Genomic DNA, 21,463 nt, shown 5'->3' on the forward strand with positions numbered 1-21,463 from the left:
GTTAAAACTCACTGCCAAACATTAACAACAGATTATTATTGATGTACCGCGGAGTTTGGGGGAAAGGAAACAGCCGCGGTAAATTGGGGTCTATGGTAAAGTCGAGGCACGGTGAATCGGGGGTTTACTGTTATATTGTAGACGTATAAAGTTAGAGTAAAGACGCGTGTGCTGAGGGATTTTGAATATGAATACGAAAATTATATTGATGGAGACACAAGTTTAGAATTCGCATTTCCTGAAGCAGTGTAGCCGTATAAAGGGTCATATATTGCGGTGCAGAGCTTTGTGAGACGAAAGTTTGCAAATGAGATCGCGAAACAGTATCAAGTATAAAGGAGTCGTCGGACATAATCAAAGGTAACAAGACAAAAACCTAAGAAGTTTCCACAATGTTCTCACTCGATTCTCATGCATGGCTAAGATCAGACGACAGGTGTTGCAACACTACTCATGACTCAGTGGCGTCAGGAGTCAGAGGAAATGATACACGGTTCATGTTGGTTCAGTCTTATCCAGGAATTGGAATTGGGCGTATTGGGGGAAAACATTTTTACAGGGTTGAAACCGGTGGAAGTGGACGGTCACACCTCAATTTATGCTCTGAGAAAATTCCCAATGCAACAGGATAGTCCTCAAGTGACGACGCAGAAATTTGTTTTTTAGCGTAGCTAATTTAAACTGATTTGTATCAAAGAGACGTCTGACAGCTGTGTCTCGGTAGCTACAGAAACTCTAAACGACTAACTTGGGAGATTGGAGATGACAGTTAAACTTGTTATTAAATCATATCAAAGTCTGGAAAGCAGCGAGGCATGAAAACGGTGCTTTTTTAATAAACTGTTTTACTGTCGACAGTTCTGCAGATAGATAATACAAAAATAAATATCAACCAATTATTAGAGTTTGTTATGAAGTCTTGTTATGAAGTCTTGTCGTGTTCTCAATCTTAGTTCTAACTCTAAGTTTGAAGATATAGTCACTACACGATAGACAACAGGGCTTAGCCGAAAAAGAGAAGACAATAACGGTGAATAACAAATAAAATGCGTTGCCCTGAAGCCGCCTGGAACATTCCATACAAGGCTTAATAGTGACAGGGAGATAATATTGTACACTAGAATATATCGCTAGTGAGCACTGAGATGTGAGAAATAATGAGTATTGGTGACCGATGGTGATGAAAATTGAAATAAACACTTCGAATGTCAACCTTAACCTAAATTGATTAATGATGAATAATTAATATTCATCAGACGGCTACAGATAAGGGTGATTTGTGATTCCTCCACAACAAATTGATTTATTTCCAATATTTTACTTTATCAGCTGTAATTGTAGGTCTAGTGAAAAAAGTATAAAGACTTGAGCCTGTATTTTTTTTTCATTTTAAGTTTATTAAACCATTATCAGTTGATCAGAACCACTTTCTAGTAGTCCTACATATTTTTACATATTTCTACATATTCTTACATATTTCTACATATTCCTCCTGGTTAAGTTATCTACGAGTACGATTCTAATCTTAGTGATATAAAGCCTATGGTGAACTGATGCATGTTTTCGTTAACTCAATAAAGTATTATCTTACTTATGGTATCGTTCTTATTAAGATTATTAGTCAATACGGAGCCCTCACAGCATAACACGTAAAATAAAGCGTTAAATCATAATCAACGTAAATTTCTATTCCATAACGTTTAAATGAAACGGTGCTCGCGTCAAGTTAGAGTTCCACGAGATATTGAAATATTATAAATGATTCACGACGGAGCGCGAGCACTGCACAAAGAAAAGGTAACACATACATTCTAGTAGTGCTAGTGACTGTGATTTAAAAGAACACTTGGTGCAGATAAAACACAAAAATTAGGACACAGCGAAACTTCATATGAGCGGCCTTGCGGAGTAATCCGTTTATATACCCCGTCAGGTGACTGTGACAGCAAACAACGTGATCTCACAGGTGACCATGACTACGGATCACGTGACAGGAGAAAGTTATCGAACTGGTTGATAAGGTTGTCACGTGACAAAGATATTATCCGCGGATTGGTCGGAGAACATCTGGCGTCAAATTGTGTTTCACGCGGTGGAGGAGCTATATGGTTGAATGAACTGGATGATGTGAACATATATCTGAATATCGTGATCGGATGCTGACGTAATACGGTAATATGTGAACGCTATGTTGGGGATAGTGTGTAGTGGCGGAGCCAATAGGAGTGGTAAGGAAGAGTAGTATTGGCCTATAATAGATGATGTAATCATCGTGTCACGTCTGAGATCAGAAACCAAAACTGGTGATTCGTGCAATTCAAGTATGGTCACTGCACTTATTACATTAGTTGTTTAACTTGTTTAAATACGTCATGAAACTCGTCAGAATATGTCATGCACCAGATTTAGTGTTTTGGGAGGTTACAAATACGACGGCCTTAGGGCCGGAGAATGATTGCAAATCTTTCGTTCGTAATACTTTAAAAAGTGTCCATAATATGTACAGTAATACTAATATTGAAATTCAGCCTTCCGCGACCCAAATTTCGCAGAAGAGAGTGTCGAGTGACACGAGTCGCCATCAAGCTATCAACAAGGTACTGGAAACTGTGTATCTGGAGGAAACTTTAATGGAATGAAAATGTCCCATCGGTAGGACATTTTCAAATTACTTAATAAGCCTTATTGGACGTTATACTTATCTGACCGGACAATATTGCTTGAACGGACATCATTTTTAACTGACATTAAAATGAACGCTAAATAGGGTTTCCAGTGCAGCGTCGAATTAAATGACCGTTCAACTTCAAATTTAGTCCGATAACTTCATGCAACAAATAAATGTTAAACTAACATTTTAACAGAACTAAAATCACTGACCTGGTTATCATGGCAGATCTCATCAAGAGTACAAAACGCCAATGACAGTAGAAGTACATCGTATTCGTAGTTACAGAGTTCTCGGTACTTCTCAGGTAAATTCGTAGCTACAGAGTTTTTGTAAGTAGATCGTGGTTAAAATTAAATTCTACGCAAATAAGTTCATATTTATATGTAAGTTGAGTCAAGGAAGAGGAGGATTCGTGCCATTATAATTTATCGACTGTTTAGTTCGGATAATCTCAGATAAATGCAGAATCGTAATAAACGTTTTTGATTTGGAGTAAAAAATGGCGTTCATCGATATCTCCGATCCCCCTTTCCATAGTTAATAATTTAAGTTGGTCCGATTGATCGAATGTAATGGTTACGAAGAAAATTTGGGACTCTTTCGTTTATTAAATTAGATGATAGAACTTAAAATTTAACAAGAAAAGATGCAAACTTCGTGAATTATTATTAATGAAAGTAAAATAGTAGTATATACTTATAGTAGTACTAGTACATACTCAAAAATTTATGCATAAATGATTATACATTTGTATAATAGCAATACTCAATAGTTATTTGTTATACATAGTTATAACAATGAAATAGAATCGAAATAAAATATTGATAAAACCAACACCATTACTTTAACAGTAAACTGGATCAAACTACCATATCCGATCAACTTTGGGCCGTCCAAAATCTTAGCTTTTTTCTGCACTTTACTTTTGGCTAACATTGTAAAGCAGTATAAAATCGGAGTTTGAGTTTGTCAGACTTCAGAGTCGATAATTCCCCGATGCACCATGCGTTTCAGTTCAGAACTTGTTTTCCTGTTCTAAATTATTCCAGGAATGGTTGGTTGCTACCTTCAAAATTTGACCGTTTTTCATATTTTGCCAGATTTACGTTTAATGTAGAGGCAGTCTGGGCCAGAGAAACGGAAGACAGGTAGCTAAGTAGAAATGTAATCTTATATTGTGTTCGGAAAAGTCGGAGCCGATCTTGTACCACGCACATATCTAACAAACCAGATAGTAAACATTAGCAAATACTTCTCAACAATAAACAATAAATGAAACGAAATATACAAAAACTCGTTAAATATGCGATAATATTGAAATGTAGAAACAGTAAATTAACTCAACGTAACATGCAATGAATTGCTCGGAATTATTCAACTATAATGAAATGAAACATAAACATTTTAAACAATAACAATGATAAATTGTGTTCACCATTATATACCAGCTAAAACAAACTCAAGTTTTGTCAACATTTCAATTTCAAGATTTCTGACCACCAGATTGGACGTCATGGATCTCTGCCATGAATATCTCAGTATCCTGAGCCACTTGCTCAATAGGAGCTGCTGCTTGTACCACCCGTAACATTCCAGCGGTTCTAAAGTCCTCTATTACTGGTACTGTGCTGATGTTGTACGTCTGAAACGAATGAAAATTTCAGTACATTGGCGCTCAGTGACGGGATGACAATGATGGTCACTGATCGCTAATATATAGCGGTAACAACTAACAATTGAAAGTTTATTGATAAAAAATATTAAATGTCATCTTATTATTATAATATGACACAATGCGAACGGGTATTTAGAGCTTAACATTAATTCCCTATACTTAATAATTTTGTTTTTTAACTTTTAGCAGAACAACTTCCGTTATTTTCACTCGAAAGCTCGCATGTTTAATATAAGTTCTCTGCTTACTTCAATCCTTTTCTTGACAATCTTTTCAGTGTCGTCCACTCTGCCATCCTGTCTGTTCAACACACGATCTGTACACACTGACTCGGAGCACTCGTAGAACAGCATAAACCGAACGTTTGCCTGAACACAATCCAGGAGTTATAGATACCTGATGCTGTTCACTCAAATCATCGACTTAATATTTAGAATTTTTTAAGAAATTCAATACCGAATCGTTCACAATTATTCTCAAGCTTAACCCAATTAATTTAGAATGTTTACTCATACTTTTGCTCCTTTACATTTCAAGTAGACGTTTTCGAGTCTGGGAAAACCGCGAAGAAAGTGTAGTTAGTTTTGAACTGTCACTTTTATAGTTTCGTGAAAAGTCGTAACTGTTTCGAAGAGGAATATCCTCCCTTCCAGCATTATCCCTGAAATGGATTGAACAATAACATGAAATTTCCCTGAAACGTAATACGAAAGACACGATTAACATACAGGTAAGAGTTGAAATGTAAAATTCTTTAATTGAACTAATTAAAATGACCATGAATCACGCTCGGAATTATTAATCTATAATTAAAAATTCTTTTTTTGATAATAATTTAAAACAATCAAAGCGAACGACTTTTTTTAACATTAAATTTCTTTTTATATAATGGATAATTTTAAAACTGACGCAATTCAAGCATTTTTGACCACTCTTAACTCTGCCTAAGTAGATCCAGCCAGTAGAATATCCGTATTATGGATTGCTCATGGGTCCTTTCCGGCTTCCTGACCCTAACATACACCACATTCTAACGTCTTACCTGGTTCTGAGTATTTTTTGTGTCTTTGAAAAGAACTATACATGTTGAGTCATAGATGACCTATGAAAATCAGTATATATAAACCGTATTAACCTAAAAATTTGTTAATTATAAATATTAATGTATCTTATTAGATTAATACAAGAAGCTAATGGAATGTTTTAAACTTTTAAAATAATTGAAATTAAAAATCAATTATTAAATTTCGAAACTTACCTTATTTTCCTCCACAGTTAATTAAAAATCTACAATTGCCAATACCCTTTGATTCAAAAAACATCTGTAAACATGACTTGTAGAAAATAACCCGTTTCTGAACAAAATCATATCTGTCACTTCATCGACGAAAATCAGTTTTTTTAGAAAGCAACAGATGTTCAACTTCCTCCTCCAACCAAAGCATTAACGGAATTTGCAGAATTTAGAATGTCTACTCATACCTTTTCTCCTATAATCTCCTGCCAAGTAGACCAGTTTTCTTGAGTTCTGGGGAAACCGTCGATCAGGAAAGTTGAGTTTGGAGTTTTTTGACTGCTCACCTTTTGTATAGCTCGTGATAGTAAGTTAACTGTTATCGAAGAGGGAACTATCCTCCCTTCCAGCATTATTCCCTGTAAAGTGGATTGAAATTATACATGAAATTTCCCTGGTAAACCGGTATCATGAAAGCACCACGATTAACATACAGGTAAGAGTTAAAATTTAAAATTTCTTTTTATTGATGGAATAATTTAAAACTGACCGCAATCAAAGCGCCATCGGGACTTTTTTTTATAATTTAAAATTTCTTTTTATTGATGGAATAATTTAAACTGACCGCAATCAAAGCGCCATCGGGACTTTTTTTTTAAATTTAAAATTTCTTTTTATTGATGGATTAATTTAAAACTGACCGCAATCAAAGCGCCATCGGGACCATCGTCTTTAACTTCTGCTCTAAGTAGATCACCAGCAGAGAGATGAGAATATCCGTACTTATTGGATAGTTTGCTACACTGGGTTCCTTTTCCGGCTCCTGGTGCCCCTAGGACGAACACCACATTCGGTAACGTCATTACCTTTTCTAGAGGTAAATTGTTTGTGTTCTTAGAAGTAGAACTTATACAGTGCTTTGAGTCAAATTGATCCTAGTTGAAAAAGTCAGTATTATATATAACCTGTATTACCGTAAAAATATACCTGTTAATTATCAATTTTTATTGTTATTTGGTAGATTGAATACAAGAAGGCTAAGTGAATTGTTTAAAACTTTTTAAAATAAAATTGAAATTAAAAATCAAATAAAAATAAGTTACCTAATTCTCGAAACTTACCTTAATTTAACTTCTATCCAACGTTATAATTAAATCTAATTGCCAAAACCCTTTGATTCCATAAAAAAGACATCCAATTAAAAGAATAAATACTATGACTTCAAAATGAAAATAACCCGTTTCAGTGAAAATAGAACAATCTGTGAAACAACAAATTTCATCGACCCCGCCAGAAGATCAGTTCTCTCTCGTGATCAAAGCAACAGAATGCTGTCCACCCCCTCCAACCAAATGCAGGGTAGAATCTTCCAGCTGCTTCCCCGTGAGAAGTATGGGATCCCAGGCGTCATTCTCGTCGTCTCCGTTACCCAGCTGCAAGTTAGTAGACATACCCCACACGTAGGCATTACCAGTACCACACAGAGCATACGAAGTGGCTCCCCCCGCTGCTATCATTTCAACATCATCCAAACCTTCTATCTTCTGTGGACTTTTAATATCCTCATCTTCACCCAATTTACCAAGTCCCAGACGACCGTAATGTATCCTACCGAAACCGTAGACATGTCCAGCATCGTCCAGAATAAGCGTATGATGAAGACCGCCCGCTATCTGAACTATCTTCGTATCTTTAGCCCACTTGAATGGCATGGGACAGTAGTAATCTTCAAGTGAACCTGTACCACATTGACCGTAGTTATTTAACCCAAACACAAAACATGAACCAAGATTTGTTTTAAGGAATGTATGATACGCTCCACAGAATACTCCGATGACTTTTCCAGGGCATTTTCGTTTGTTGAATCTTATCTCCTGGGGAGACATGAAAATTAATTGTGTGTTACCAAAAGAAAATTTCGAGTGCGTTTTAATTTCTAGGTCACAAGAAAGCAAAGCTGGATAAAGATATCAAGAAACAAGTTTTTAAAACCTTAGGAGCCAGAACAGTATCCAGTCCACGCCGTCCGCCCCGAACAGACATGAATCTAGCGACCCTTCCCAGTTGTCCTTGTTCAGCGCAGCCCCAACTCCAAACTTGTCCTTGCCGGGTAACAGCAACTGAGTGGTCTACTCCAGAGCCCAGATCTATTACCTGTAAGAAGAGAGTTAGAGCCAAGACAGCAAGATTGAAGTTAAGAACTTCAGTACGCGGTTTTTACTAAAAATCGAAGAAAGGCCGCCTTCGTATATTCGAATATACGAGAAGCAGTGTATGAATTCGCGTTTTAATAATGCTGATCTATGCAAGAATGTATTTCGCGCGTTCCATAAACAAACGGGCACAGCGGTCATACTGTCGTAGTGTGACAGACTCGTGCTATTTGCAGTGAAACTTTTATCCCGGATCAGATAAGGTCTGTTAAAATTTGTAATTCGTACAAAGCTTAGTTTTTAGGAATTTCAAAGAAGACGAGATTGCCAAAGTTAGTCTTTTTGAATTTGAAGCATTCAACTTAAATTTGTTAAAAAATTAAAAGAACAACAACCTTACATTGTTCACCTGCTTAGCTGCGAATAAAGTATATTCAATTATTTTCATGGAAATCAGGGCACTCTGGCGACTAAAAATACGACTCACCGGGTCAGATGAATTGTTCATAACACAAACAGCCTTCCATCTTGGTGTGCTTTCACCTCCGTCTTTTTTCTTCTCGTCCTCATCTAAGAAAACAGAGTAGTTGTTAAGGTAAGGACGTCACTGACTGCCTAGTGCCATCTTACTATATATAAAGCGAGACGATATGTATATTAATAGAAAGTATTTATAAAATGTTTCCCCAAACTTACCCCCCCCCCCCCCCCCTGAGTTGTAATAAATTTTAACTCAGATATCTTAGCCAGTAAGATGAACAATATGAAGTTTATGATCAACTGTAAAAAATGTTAGCAGCCAAAATTATGAGACCTCGGCAAGTGTCGAACGTTTCGTTAATTTTATTAAACCAAGAGATATAGACTAAAGTTAACTGTACTTTGCAGGGACTATTTTGCAGGAGCAGGTGTGTTTTGGCAAAATCAGATAACACAAGATATTAATTAAGATGTCACTTTAATTATATAATTTACATTGTGAAATCCATCGGAAAGATTAGAAAAGAAAAAGTAATTACCAAGAAGTGGTCCACTGTTGTCCCGGTAATAACCCCAACAGTAAACGTGACCAAGCTGAGTTAGAACTGCTGTGTGACTGTCACCCGCACACACTTTTATCACACGATCCGTTATCTGTGTCACGAGTCCTGGGGACAGAAATATATAACATTATACTTATGTATAATAATACTAGTGTAACCCGTGCCTGCGGCCGGGACTTTAATATCACAGTTGAATTGCAAAAGTATAAACGGTGCAAAAGTTAAAACGGTGCAAAAGCATGAACTCGCTCAGTCCAAACCGGCCGTATTAAAGTAAATTTAATTCTGAGCCCCCAACACGTATCGAAAACAGTGAAAAATCGGCCAGTAATTAAAAGACGTGGTGTAGACCTCACACAGCACACTCCATCCTTCATTATACAATTAGACCCCTGATTATAATGTATTTTGAGACATGGCATAATGTTTAGACTACATGATACAACTGAACTCAGAAAATAGAAATACATCCTTACAAACTCAAAATAAGCAATTCATGAATCATTCACTCTAATTATTGTAGATTATAGATAATACAGTATTTCACTGCCTCCAGAATCTAACCCACCACTGTAGTAAATGACAACAGGCTAGTATAACAATACCACTAATAATACACAAAACCACCAATTAAACCATCTTCCGAATATACATTTCATAAAAACTTTAATCATTTGGCTTCGTCAGAGTTTTGTCGGCACTTTACCGAAAAAACCATGCCCATAACTCCAACCGTTTTCTTGATTAAGCCGTTCGGAAATTACCCACAGACAGACAGACACACATTTTGTATATATATTACATATATTATATATTATTACAATATAATACGTTTTTAATTTATGAGTATTGCTGAAAGCACATGTTATGTTATTCCCTATTATAATCATACAATACAGGATTAGAATGTTGATAATAAATACATATGCCTTTGATCACATTCTACAATAAATGTTTATAGTACTCAAATTTAGATTAGAGTGGAATCACTGAAGGACAGAAGAGATAAAATTACACTCATTACACTTATTACTTTACTAAAGTACTAAGTTGTTAATGGTTTACATCAATGTTATCTCACCGGGAATGCACTCTTCTTCCATACATGTGGCCTTGCGCCCCAGCGCTCCCTCGTCGTTGCACCCCCAGGTGTATACGCGCCCACTGTCTGTCAGCGCCACAGTGTGCATACCTCCGGCTCTAACTGCCACCACATTCTCATCCTCTAGATCTCCTGTATTGGTGGAATGTTAGTTAGGAATGTAGCTTTTAGATCTTACTGTTCTTTGTAAGTGTTTATTAAATAATAATGGGAATGATTAAAACTCGAGTTTCTTTAATTATAATTATAAAGACATGATGTTTAATGAATAGGAGTACCTAACATCATATTAAATGGTATTTTACAAGCTGAACAGCCCCAACATTATTCACCTTTTTTGACGACAGCAGGCTTCTTCCTGACCAGGATCTCATCGCCAAGTCCCAACTGGCCGGTATCCCCAGTGCCCCAACACAACACTATGCCCTTGCTTTCACTCTTTTTACGGGATGGAGGAGATAACTCCAGCTGAGTAATGTCAGGCACTTCTAGAGTGTCCTTTAGTTTACGCTTTGCACCAAGTTTAGGTGTAACTATTCCGGGGCGGGCTGACATTATGAGCTCTTTAAGTATGATTTTTGTTAAAAAGAGCGTACGTAAGAAAAATTAACATACAAGGGAAGATTACATTATTACATTGTATATGGCAAATTTTCATTGATAAGTTGCATGGTTAGAGCAAAGTTTCAAAGGCACTGCTGTTTATTTTCATTATAAACCCATTGTACGAGTCAAACAAATTGAAAGAGAAAAAAAATTGAAATCAAGGTAAATAGAGAAGCATCACAATTTAACATTTTTAACCCAAAAACGAACAATTCAAAAACTTTAAATTTAAAAAATTAAATCTTTACTGGACATGTCTAATTTTATATCATTTGAAATTAATGAAAATATTTTATCATAAACAAACTAATCAAATGATAAACTATTCAGCAAAATTAGAAACTGTTGGTCGCAGCTAAAATTATTTCAACAGGTATTATGTAAACAAAACCAATTTAATCAATTCGTACTTTACACCTGTAAAAAGATCCTGACTTTTTTCAAGCTATTTTAAGCTTTATCAATTTACTAAAAAATCAATCTTAAATGGCAAAGTCTCATGAAAGAATTACAGTAAACTAAAATCTCAAGATGTTTTCAGTAAATCGATTAAAATTACATTCCACTTGCACTGTTGTTTAATCAAGAAAGTAATCTACAAAGCTGCTACAGGCTTTCCCTCAAAACATGCCTAAAATATGGTAAGTTTTCATCTCAAGAAACATAATCAATTAACGTGTGTTCTTTCATCAGTAGCCCCAAAATATCTCAGCAAAATTTTCTCAAACAAAACATGATTGACAAGCAAACCAAAGATGCTAACAGCAACAAAGGCATAAAAATTAACATATGGGACAACAGCATAAGTTACTGCACTAGCACTACTCCAAACAATCGTTTTGACTGTGAACATGACACTGGGCTTAAAGTCCTCCATAACATCATCTGCCCTGGAACAGGTGCCACATGAGATCTGCTTTAAGAGGTCCATCCAAGTCCTTGAAATACCGCTGAAAAATCCCAAGAGATACACAACCCAAGGACCAAGGGGTACAAGAGCATCTGAAGCATTACCTTGAGCATGTATTGATATTGGAGGAAATATCGACATTATAATCAAAAGCCATAACAGAGTCACTACTGTAATTAAATAAATCATAAATCTGTAGCCAATAAAAGTTGTTAACTTATTCCAAATTGCACTGAAAACTATTTTACAGCAGCCATATATAAGGCCACAAACAGGTAAAAGATGTCTGTCGCTATATGTATTGCGAATACAGGTAAATATTACCACCAGCCAAGCATCAAACATTCCTGAAACAATACTAGTTACCCCCTGAGACAATGTAGCGGGCTTAACAAGAAACTTTAACAAGCGCCTTGGTATGCTAATTTCGTCTCTAAATGCAACCTCTATATTATCAGAAGTTACAAGGGGATCATAATCATTATAGTCCTCAGCATCGCTGTCCGGCAAGATTTCGCTTTCAACAATTGTTTCAACAATTGATTGCTCCCTGCTATTTTGGGGTGTGCTTGGCATTTTTCGTAACCCAAAAGCTGCCAACAGTGCAGCAAAGATTGTAATTGCTGTACATAAACTATAGATGTGAATCCGTGCTGTGTCAGTTATCTTTCTTGGACTGTCCAGATTGAAGTAGTTTATTAGATTTCCAATAAGTGCTGCAAAGCTGTACGTCAGTATGAAGTAACTCATGTTTCTTTCAATGTTCTTTTTTTGTGACACAGAAACCACATAATCAAAGACCACAACCCACACTATCCCATCAGCAATGCCATTTATTGTGGCCCCAGTGATAAGCACATACTTATCTAGGAAGATCATTGCAAGATACAGGGGCACATGAAACAGAGCAGAGCCTGAAATAAGAATTCGGTATCCAAGACATTGCAAAAATGGAACAACAAAAGAGCCTCCAATCGAAATAAACGAGTTTATACTTGAACACTCATATCCAAGCTTTGAAGTAAGAGTTGTGTTGCTGTCATCTAGCGAAGCATTGAGCATGTCAAAAGCTGAGATGTTGGCAGCATACACAAGCATCAATAGCACACTGGCTATAGCGATGTTCCATATCTCCAAGTTCACAGCCATGGTCTTTGCAAACTGGCTATATCTGAGTGACAAACATTAAGGTCAATGTACAGGGTGGGCCAAAAGTCAGTGTGCAAACGTTGGGTCTTATACCTCCGCTGAGTTTTATATTTGAGAGCTGTTGCTTTGCAGATGGCATACTGTACTTACTGGTTCGAGGATTCCGTCGTCAAAATTTGAAAATTCGAATATTTTAGACCACGCCCATTCAATATTAAAACACCTATATTGTTTTCTCTGAAAATCCTGAACGCCTAATTTTTTTAGAGACGGTAGATTATCAAATGTTGCATATGATCTGAAAAAATGAGGCAAAACGGATTAGAAATGACGAAGTTAACAAGCATTTTGTGTATCTCGTTAACTGGGTGATTATGTGACACCGTGACACGACACCTTAATTGGGCACCCTTAACAATTCCCATAATGTTTAACGGGGTAGTTAACGGGGTCACCTTATCACGTGATTAGGTAAACCAATCACCTGATCACACGTAATGAACAAGCTTGTTATGCTTCATATCTCGGTCATCTGAGAAGCTAGAACTCTCATTCTTTCAGGGCAAACGTAATTCGAATGGCCAAACACAATTCAATAACATTTAGCTTGATCCGATTATCCAAACTATCAAAAAAATGTGAAAATGAACCTCCATTTGAAAAAAATGAACGCGAATATTTTTCGAGTTGACAAATTCCTCGAACCAGTGGTGGTACTAAGTCATACCAGAAGGAAGTATTTCAATTGGGCACTCAGTGACTGAGCTATTAAGGCCAACGTTTGCACACTGACTTTTGGCCCACCCTGTATTTTTAAATGAAACAATAAATCTTGTATTATGAATTTTATATAATAATATTATCTATACTATAATTTAAACTTGACGAAATTTCCCCGGCAAATCGACCTCAAAATGACCCTCTGGTGAAATCAAACCCAGCTCGCAAATGGAGTTGAAACCTCGCCATTTTTAGCAGGGTTGTAGAAAAAGGATAGGAATAGGCTATAGCATTCTTAGAATTTTGATTTAGGCTTTAGATTTTTTATAATTAACGTCGGAAGTGAGGTAAAATAACCGTTAGAATAATGTCGTTATTTTAGCAAAGGTTTACTGCGCTGTTGCGTAGCAACGTTAAAATGCACGTGCGCGAGCAAAAACATCTTAACTACGCGCGTTGTTATGCTGTATGCTACGTCATAATTTCAAAACTAGCTCACATTTACGCTCACGCTATGACTTATATTCATAACTTTGGTTGTGATTGGTATTTTTTGATGCGGTAAAAAGTATCGTTTTGGGAATCCGAATACTAACAACGCTGTCGCCATTGTTAGATAAATTCCATTATGTCTACAGTATAACAGAGCTATATGATGAAGAGAAATTAAAACATAACTGATTTTTAAAATTTCCTCGAACAAAGCTTTGTCAAGAACACACGATCCTAAGGATATCTTGGTGCTGTCAAGTCGGGGCAATATTGCAAAGAATCCCGTGTTCAAGGATTGTCTTCATAACTAGCTATTACTTATTTTCATAGCAATCAATTTTCATATAATAATTTCATATAATGATAATAATTTTGAATTAACGTTTTGTCAACCTACGTAAATATCCATTTATTAACCTATTTGATTTAGGATCTAAAGTCATTTGATAGATTATGTCATTTTACCAATTTCATTCAGCACAAATTTCCTTTTTTATTTATCACAATTCTTTCATACGTAAAAACTTCAATTTGAACAGATCTATCAAATGAGACGATGAGGGACCTGACATTTACCGAAATGATTCAAATGTGTAATTCATATATTTTCAGTGAAGCAGGGTTCGGGAACTAAAGCATATTTGTTGGATTGTTTGACCATTGACTAGCGATGACCGATAAATACCTATATATATTTATAACTTTGGTTGTGATTGAAATTTTTTGATGCGGTAAAAAGTATTGTTTTGGGGCTATATGATGAAGAGAAATTAAAACATAACTGATGCTTAAAATTTCCTCGAACAAAGCTTTCGACTAGCGGCGGGTTTCTAGTATATTATAATCGAATCTCTACACTTTGTGTTCTAAATCTCTAAATTTAATGTCTGTGATTATTATTTTTTGTTTGAAAAATTTCAAACAGTATAATATGTAATATGTATATATACAATAAATTAAATCAAGTGATGCAATTGGCAGAGCACAATCGTAAATCCTGAACAATAAATATCATCTATCCCTCGTAGCTCTTCTCCTCAGGTATCAGGTTGAGGGAGACATTGGATATAGGGGCGGTCCATGCCTTCTTTGCCATCCCACGTACACCTCTAACTGCCCGTGATTATAGATATCAAATGCTTTGTAATCCCAGTATAAGAGCTGGTTACCCTTACACTTTTAAGAAGATAACTCCATTTATCAACGTATATGCATAAAATTCTTAATGAGGCTGCACCATCATCATTCACCGATACATTTTCTTATGTATCCGGAGGATCACGTGATGTTGAGAGGTGCAACCTTTATATTCACAAATCCAGAACACAAAACCTTTACATATTTAGGTGAAAAATGTTGGAATACAATTCCAGAGAACATAAGGACTATAGAATGTAGTGTAAAATTCTCACAATGTATGAAATCTAAATTTATGTCAGATGTAACTCAAGGAGTCTCATCCTATGAAATAAACAATAGTTTCGACTATTTCTACACTCTAGCTATGTGACAACTGAAACAAATTTTAAGAGTTTTTGTCATGTGGAAAGGCCCCCTGCGTTATATGACCTTATTAAATCAAATAAGTTAAACTTAATCTTTAAATCCTATTTAAACTTATTTTCAGAAGTATAGAACTTTAAACATCTCCTTTATTCGTTCCCATTTGTTATCATTGCCATTCTATAGATGTGGATACTGGCGGGGAGGTGATCATTGTTTGTTTACATTAATAGTGAGCACATGTTAAGCAGGCTGAGGAGGTGATCATTGTTTGTTTACATTTTAGGTGGAGCACATGTTGAGCAGGCTGAGGAGGTGATACATATTTTGTATTATAGAAGGTTTGTAACACTTGTAACGCCTTCTTGTTACCCCCCTTTGAGGGCCCCGAATTATTTTCTGAACGAAAGCTCAAAAATAACCGAGAAATCAACCTTCTTATTAACTCATTTTGATGACCGTTTCTAACCTAAAATTGCACGAAAAATCGATTAAGCTAGGTTTCAGAACCTATAAACACTTCCTTATCCCTCAAAATCGATGTTTTATAGTTACCGAAAGATCGAGGCAATCCTCACCTTAACTGATCGAACTTGAGCGAAGAGCAGAGTACGACAAAACACAGCAGTGCAGGTAAGCAACTCATTTTGATGACTGTTCCTCACCTGTACAACGTTGCACGAGAAATCGATTTAAGTTGGTTTTACAGCCCAATAACGCTTCCTTTTTCCTCAAAATTGTTGTGTTACTCAAACAAAGAACATGTTGATTCTGCAACGAAAGAACAAGGAGATTGTCTCATTAACAACTCGAACAGGTTCTATCACAATTTTCAGAGCAGAGCACGATATAGCAAAAGTCAAAAGAAACACAATAAAGGTATATAACAATCATAATAACAAGTTCAGAATTATATTTATTCGGACGACGGGCAGCCCTGATGTGCTCCGTGATCCCGACCAATTGTAATAGAGGTGTTCTGTCACGTGACGCTGATCCGTCCAATCACAACAGGAAGAGTGAGCAGAGGGACATTATATCGTATGTTTACCTTTCTTATCTGTATTTGACCCTTTGTTCACATTGTTATCTCTGCCACAGGTTGGCAATTTCAAGGTGCTCTTATCTGCAGACTGCACCTTCGGTACACACGCCATGATTACGTCATACAGAACTAGAAATTGTGTGAACCGTGATCATTACAATGTAACCGTGCCCACTGCCCATGTACAATATGAGATTTTTCTGAACGGGCCCCTATAATTTTAGGTTTGAAACGGTCATCAAAATGAGTTAATAAGAAGGTCGATTTCTCGGTTATTTTTGAGCTTTCGTTCAGAAAATAATTCGGGGCCCTCAAAGGGGGGTAACAAGAAGGCGTTACAAGTGTTACAAACCTTCTATAATACAAAATATGTATCACCTTCTCAGCCTGCTTAACATGTGCTCCACCTAAAATGGAAACAAACAATGATCACCTCCTCAGCCTGCTTAACATGTGCTCACTATTAATGTAAACAAACAATGATCACCTCCCCGCCAGTATCCACATCTATTATTGTTCTATACTTCTGTGTATAACTATAAATAATATTACTAACGGAATTTCAAAGTGGGAATCTATGTAATTTTCAACATTAATTGTTACCTTCATGCCCACAGTTCACTGTTAAATCATATCTTATTTTATCACTCATAAATTAATTATTTATTGTGTTTTACATGCTATATCTTTATGTCCCTAGAAGGGTATTCTACTAACAGTTTTCGACTGACTTGAATGTCATGCACAGCAGATTGAAGCTTCTTGAATTATTTTTTATTCTTATTGTATTGCTGTGTAAATTTGATTCTAGAGCTTCTAATTCTAGAGCTCAATGAAACAATAAGTTTTCAATGAAACAATAAGTTTTATTTCACATTCCTTTAATCATAAATAAAATAAGAGCTTAATCCATGAATTAGTTAACTAGAAGTAAACTTGAAAATCCCATTAACCTTAAGCTGCTTCTGCTTGAAAGGCCAAGGGAGGTACCCATCCACCACAGTGTCATTTTTGGGTGTACTTAGGTCATGTTCTCACCATGCTACCGTTAAATCAAACTGAGATGGACTTAAATCTGGGGGGGGGGCCAACCATATTAAAGTATATTAAAATGTAGGATTTTTCCCGATTTTGACCCGGGGATATACTTTAATATACTTTAATATACCTACAATATACTTTAATATATCCCTATCCTTGGAGGCCTACATCGAAAATTGTTACCCAAAATAAGCTTGAAATGCAATTCTTAATCGATTCCAAAAAGTTCTTGAAAAAATATTGAAAACTGATGGAGTTATTTCAATTTTAATGAAGTCATTTTGGCTAGTATTCCGAACAGAGATATTATTGTGCAATTTTCCCAATTTTGTTCATGGAGGTCTTTTTACTTAGTATCCACTATATTCAACAAACACTGAGTTATATCTTTCACATAGAGTTAGTCTCATTAAAAAATATTGAAATTTTATCGAATTTGGGCAAAAGCGAATTTGGGCAAAAGCGTATGCCCAAATATGGGCATATTTTTTAAAGCTCATAGCTCAGCCAATTTTTGACCAATCTGGATGGAAAGTCATGTACTAGTCCTAAAACAGGCTTATCTTGCGAATCTGAGTGAAAAATATAGTTCATCATGTAAATCTTAACGAAGAATATAAATCTTCTAATTGTAGGTATATTAAATTATATTAAAATGTAGGATTTTTTCCGATTTTGACCCGGGATATACTTTAACATACTTTAATATGGTTGGCCCCCCCCCCCCCCCCCCCCCCCCCCAAATCTATTGGTAATGGTATGTCAGTAGTACAACTTAACCGTCTCTTTGTGACAGTCCCTAACAACAATTTCGCCACGGTTGTACCACGCAAGATAATAATAATAATAATAAATTAATGTTATTTTTACCAAAAGGTTAAATAATTTAAATTTAACCCTTATGCGCAGCTGTAAATGACACTTAAATTAACGAGAGTGTGCATCTTTGCCTTAGACGGAGGTGGAACAAGAAAATGTTCAGAAAACAGGCGATAAAAACTGTAAGATTGGAGTATTATATTTATGAGTCGCATTGCTGTTTTATCTTTAGTCAGCTCATCTTCACAGCTTTATCAACTCAGTCAGAAAATTGATCACTACAGTCTTGATATTTTGGGTATTACTGAAACTCATATGCCAGGATCTGGAAGTACACTTTTGGACAATGGTAGTCTACTTATTCATTCTGGTAGGGGAGATGGTATCAAAAGGCAAGGGGTTGGCCTATGTCTTTCCAAAAAGGGCAGGAACTCCCTGATCTCTTATGTACCTACATCAGAGCGGGTCTTAACAGCTAGGTTACACGGCAAACACCTCAACATATCTGTTGTTGTAGCCTACGCTCCGACTGACGGTGCTGATGACGGAGAGAAAGATCGTTTTTACAACGTTTTATCAGACACGTTTGGTGAACTGCCCCGACATGATCTGAAACTGCTACTGGGTGACTTCAATGGAAAAGTTACTTCAAACAGATATGGATTCGAGGGAGTTATTGGTGGAGAATCTCTCCATAGTTCATCAAGCGACAATGGGACCAGGCTCATGGATTTCTGTGCAGCCAATCAACTTGTTATTGGTGGAACTCTGTTCCAGCATAGAGACATCCACAAGGGTACATGGCGGTCTCCTAACGGGTTAACTGTGAATCAAATAGATCATATTTGTATTAGTGAACGATTCCAACACTCGCTGCTCGATGTTAAGGTATGTCGTGGGGCTGACATTGGTTCAGATCACTATCTTGTTCGTGGACGGCTGCAAATCAAACTGCAGTCGGTAGCTAAGATCACTGCTAAAAGGCACGATGTGCCTGCTATCGAACATTTGCGAAACTCGTCTAAGGTTCAAGAGTACAACGTGGCTCTTCAGAACCGTTTTGATTGTCTGGCTAATGAGGTCAACCTTGAGGACATGTGGGATAATTTCAAGCAGACAGTCACTGATGTCTCGATGGAAGTGCTTGGAAAGCGTCCCCGGAAGGTTAAAGAACAACACCTTTCGCAAACCTCTAAGAACTTGATAGAGCAACGGGGAATGTTCAAACGGAGGGATCCCACTTCAAACGTCAATAGATCAGCCTACTCTAAACTTAATAAATTAGTTAAGAAAAGTTGTAAAATTGACGACAACAACTGGGCTACTAAAATAGCGACTGATCTAGAGGAGGCTTCTAAGAAAGGCCAGCAAAGGGAAGTTTGGGATAAGATAAAGAAGATTTCTGGGAAAAAGAAGAAGAAAGTGGGTATGTCAGTTAGGGATAAGGATGGTCATTTTATTACAGACCCGGACAGTCAGAAGGAAAGGTGGAAGGAGCACTTTACTGAGCTCTTAAATCCTCCACTATCGGATGCCAATCTTGATGACCTCGATGGTGTGCCCTCACAACCGAGTTTTGACTACCTTTCTTGTTCTGATGGACCTCCTTCTAGAGATGAGATTAGTTATGCTCTAAAGAAACTGAAGAACTGCAAAAGTGCAGGGGTTGATGAGATAACTAATGAACAACTTAAGTATGGTGGAAGTGCTCTTGTTGGCCAACTAGAGCTACTGTTTAAAAAGGTATGGGAGGAAGAGGTGATCCCTGAGGATTGGCTTAAAGGTGTTATAGTGGTTATCGGAAAGAAGGGAGACACCTCATACTGCTGCAATAATAGGGGTATAACTCTTAGGGCAACGTCTTCTAAGGTTCTTCAAATGGTTCTTCTTAAGAGGCTGGATGTTGGAATGGAGTGTCTTCTTAGGGAAAATCAGTGTGGGTTCAGACGGAACCGCTCATGTATTGATCAGATTTATTCCATCCGCACCATTATTCACAACTGCATTGAGTTTAACATTCCACTTTATGTTAATTTCATTGATTATAAGGCAGCGTTTGATTCCATCAGAAGAGAGTTTATTTGGTCAAGCATGAGACACTATGGACTTCCTGAGAAATATGTTAGAATCTTTCAGGCATTCTTCAACGGAACCATGAGTGCTGTCAGGGTTAATGGTGAAATGTCTGATTGGTTCTCTGTTAATTCGGGCACTGGACAGGGTGATATCCAGGGCCCCCCTGTATTTAATTTTTGTCTGAACTTTGGAATCTTTTTGGCCGAGGTTCACAAGGCAATCAGTCATGGTGCTGTACTGCAAAAGGAACTAAAGGGTGCAGATGAAAAAGTTATCATGGATAGTGACTACGCTGATGATCTGGCAGTGATGGACAATACTGAAGAAGGGCTGCAAGAGTCCACTGATCTTAAAGCTTATTACACCTCTTATGCTGGGTTAAAGATCAACGCTAAAAAGACACAATGCATGGCGATCAGCAAGTGTGCGTCCCAGCGACCTTACACCGAAAGAGACAGTATAAAGCTAACAGTGGAGGGAGAACCTGTTGAACAGGTCAGCAACTTTGTTTATCTTGGTGCCAACATCAGTGGGGATGGTACCATTGACCGAGATCTTGACATCAGGATCCAGCGTGCTAATGGTGCGTTCCATCAGCTTTGGAAGATATGGAACAGTCGAACTATAAGAACGCCCACCAAGATCCGTATCTACAAGGCTGCTGTTATTACTATTCTGTTATATGGAGCTGAAGTGTGGAACACAACAAAGAAGCAGATGAAACGGTTTGAGGTCTTCCATCTGACCTCCCTGAGAAGAATCTTGAAGATAAAGTGGTTCTTCCATGTCTCCAATGAAGAAGTTCTCAGGCGTGCTGGAATTAAGTCTATCGAAACTTTCATCGGTGCGGCTAGACTAAGGTGGTACGGACATGTTTTCAGAATGCCAGAGACGCGGTTTCCCAATTTCTTACTGGATTGGAAACCAAACTATGGAAAGAGACTGAGAGGACGACCCCGCAAAGGCTGGATGGCCTGTGTACTCGAGGATGCGGCTGAATTTACAGGTGTCGATAACATCAGCAGAGATGCAGTAAAACAGTTGGCTCTTAAGCGAGTGGAATGGAGGAACATGTTACGCCGTAGAAAAGATGTGTGTGTTGCAGGCCACTCCAACGACTAGGAGGAGACCTCTTCATGTATGTATGTATGTATGTATGTGTATTGCTGTAATGTATTCTGTGTAAATTTTTGTATCACGTTGCGACCCCCACGGTCGTTTTCA

The 21,463-nt window shown here is 37.0% G+C and overlaps 6 protein-coding genes across 6 annotated transcripts in view; 2 read left to right on the forward strand and 4 right to left on the reverse strand.

Moving 5' to 3' along the window:
* Positions 1-21,463, reverse strand: part of LOC134819662 (TBC1 domain family member 22B-like) — an 82,849-nt gene that overhangs the window by 61,193 nt on the left and 193 nt on the right. The window lies entirely within an intron of this gene.
* Positions 1-21,463, forward strand: part of LOC134819668 (zinc finger protein 429-like) — a 290,343-nt gene that overhangs the window by 47,358 nt on the left and 221,522 nt on the right. The window lies entirely within an intron of this gene.
* The window catches only part of LOC134819674 (coiled-coil-helix-coiled-coil-helix domain-containing protein 2-like), a 61,123-nt gene that overhangs the window by 39,456 nt on the left and 204 nt on the right, over positions 1-21,463 (reverse strand). The window lies entirely within an intron of this gene.
* On the reverse strand, positions 3,938-6,447 carry LOC134819671 (UMP-CMP kinase 1-like). Its single transcript, XM_063829744.1, has 4 exons — positions 6,282-6,447; positions 5,829-5,999; positions 4,595-4,714; positions 3,938-4,313 (listed from the first exon to the last, which is right to left on the reverse strand). Exons 1-4 carry the CDS (start codon positions 6,441-6,443, stop codon positions 4,155-4,157), a joined length of 612 nt encoding a protein of 203 aa, XP_063685814.1. The 5' UTR covers positions 6,444-6,447; the 3' UTR covers positions 3,938-4,154.
* LOC134819665 (regulator of chromosome condensation-like) lies at positions 6,627-12,567 on the reverse strand. The gene is made up of 6 exons (XM_063829736.1): positions 10,211-12,567; positions 9,858-10,010; positions 8,753-8,881; positions 8,221-8,303; positions 7,573-7,734; positions 6,627-7,454 (listed from the first exon to the last, which is right to left on the reverse strand). The coding sequence occupies exons 1-6, from the start codon at positions 10,431-10,433 to the stop codon at positions 6,879-6,881; spliced, it is 1,326 nt and encodes a 441-aa protein (XP_063685806.1). The 5' UTR covers positions 10,434-12,567; the 3' UTR covers positions 6,627-6,878.
* On the forward strand, positions 11,336-21,361 carry LOC134820146 (uncharacterized). The gene is made up of 3 exons (XM_063830368.1): positions 11,336-11,474; positions 18,624-20,822; positions 21,204-21,361. The coding sequence occupies exons 1-3, from the start codon at positions 11,336-11,338 to the stop codon at positions 21,359-21,361; spliced, it is 2,496 nt and encodes an 831-aa protein (XP_063686438.1).

Source organism: Bolinopsis microptera, chromosome 8 (genome assembly GCF_026151205.1).
Source record: "Bolinopsis microptera isolate Bmic1 chromosome 8, MBARI_Bmic_1.0, whole genome shotgun sequence".
Lineage (NCBI taxonomy): Eukaryota > Metazoa > Ctenophora > Tentaculata > Lobata > Bolinopsidae > Bolinopsis > Bolinopsis microptera.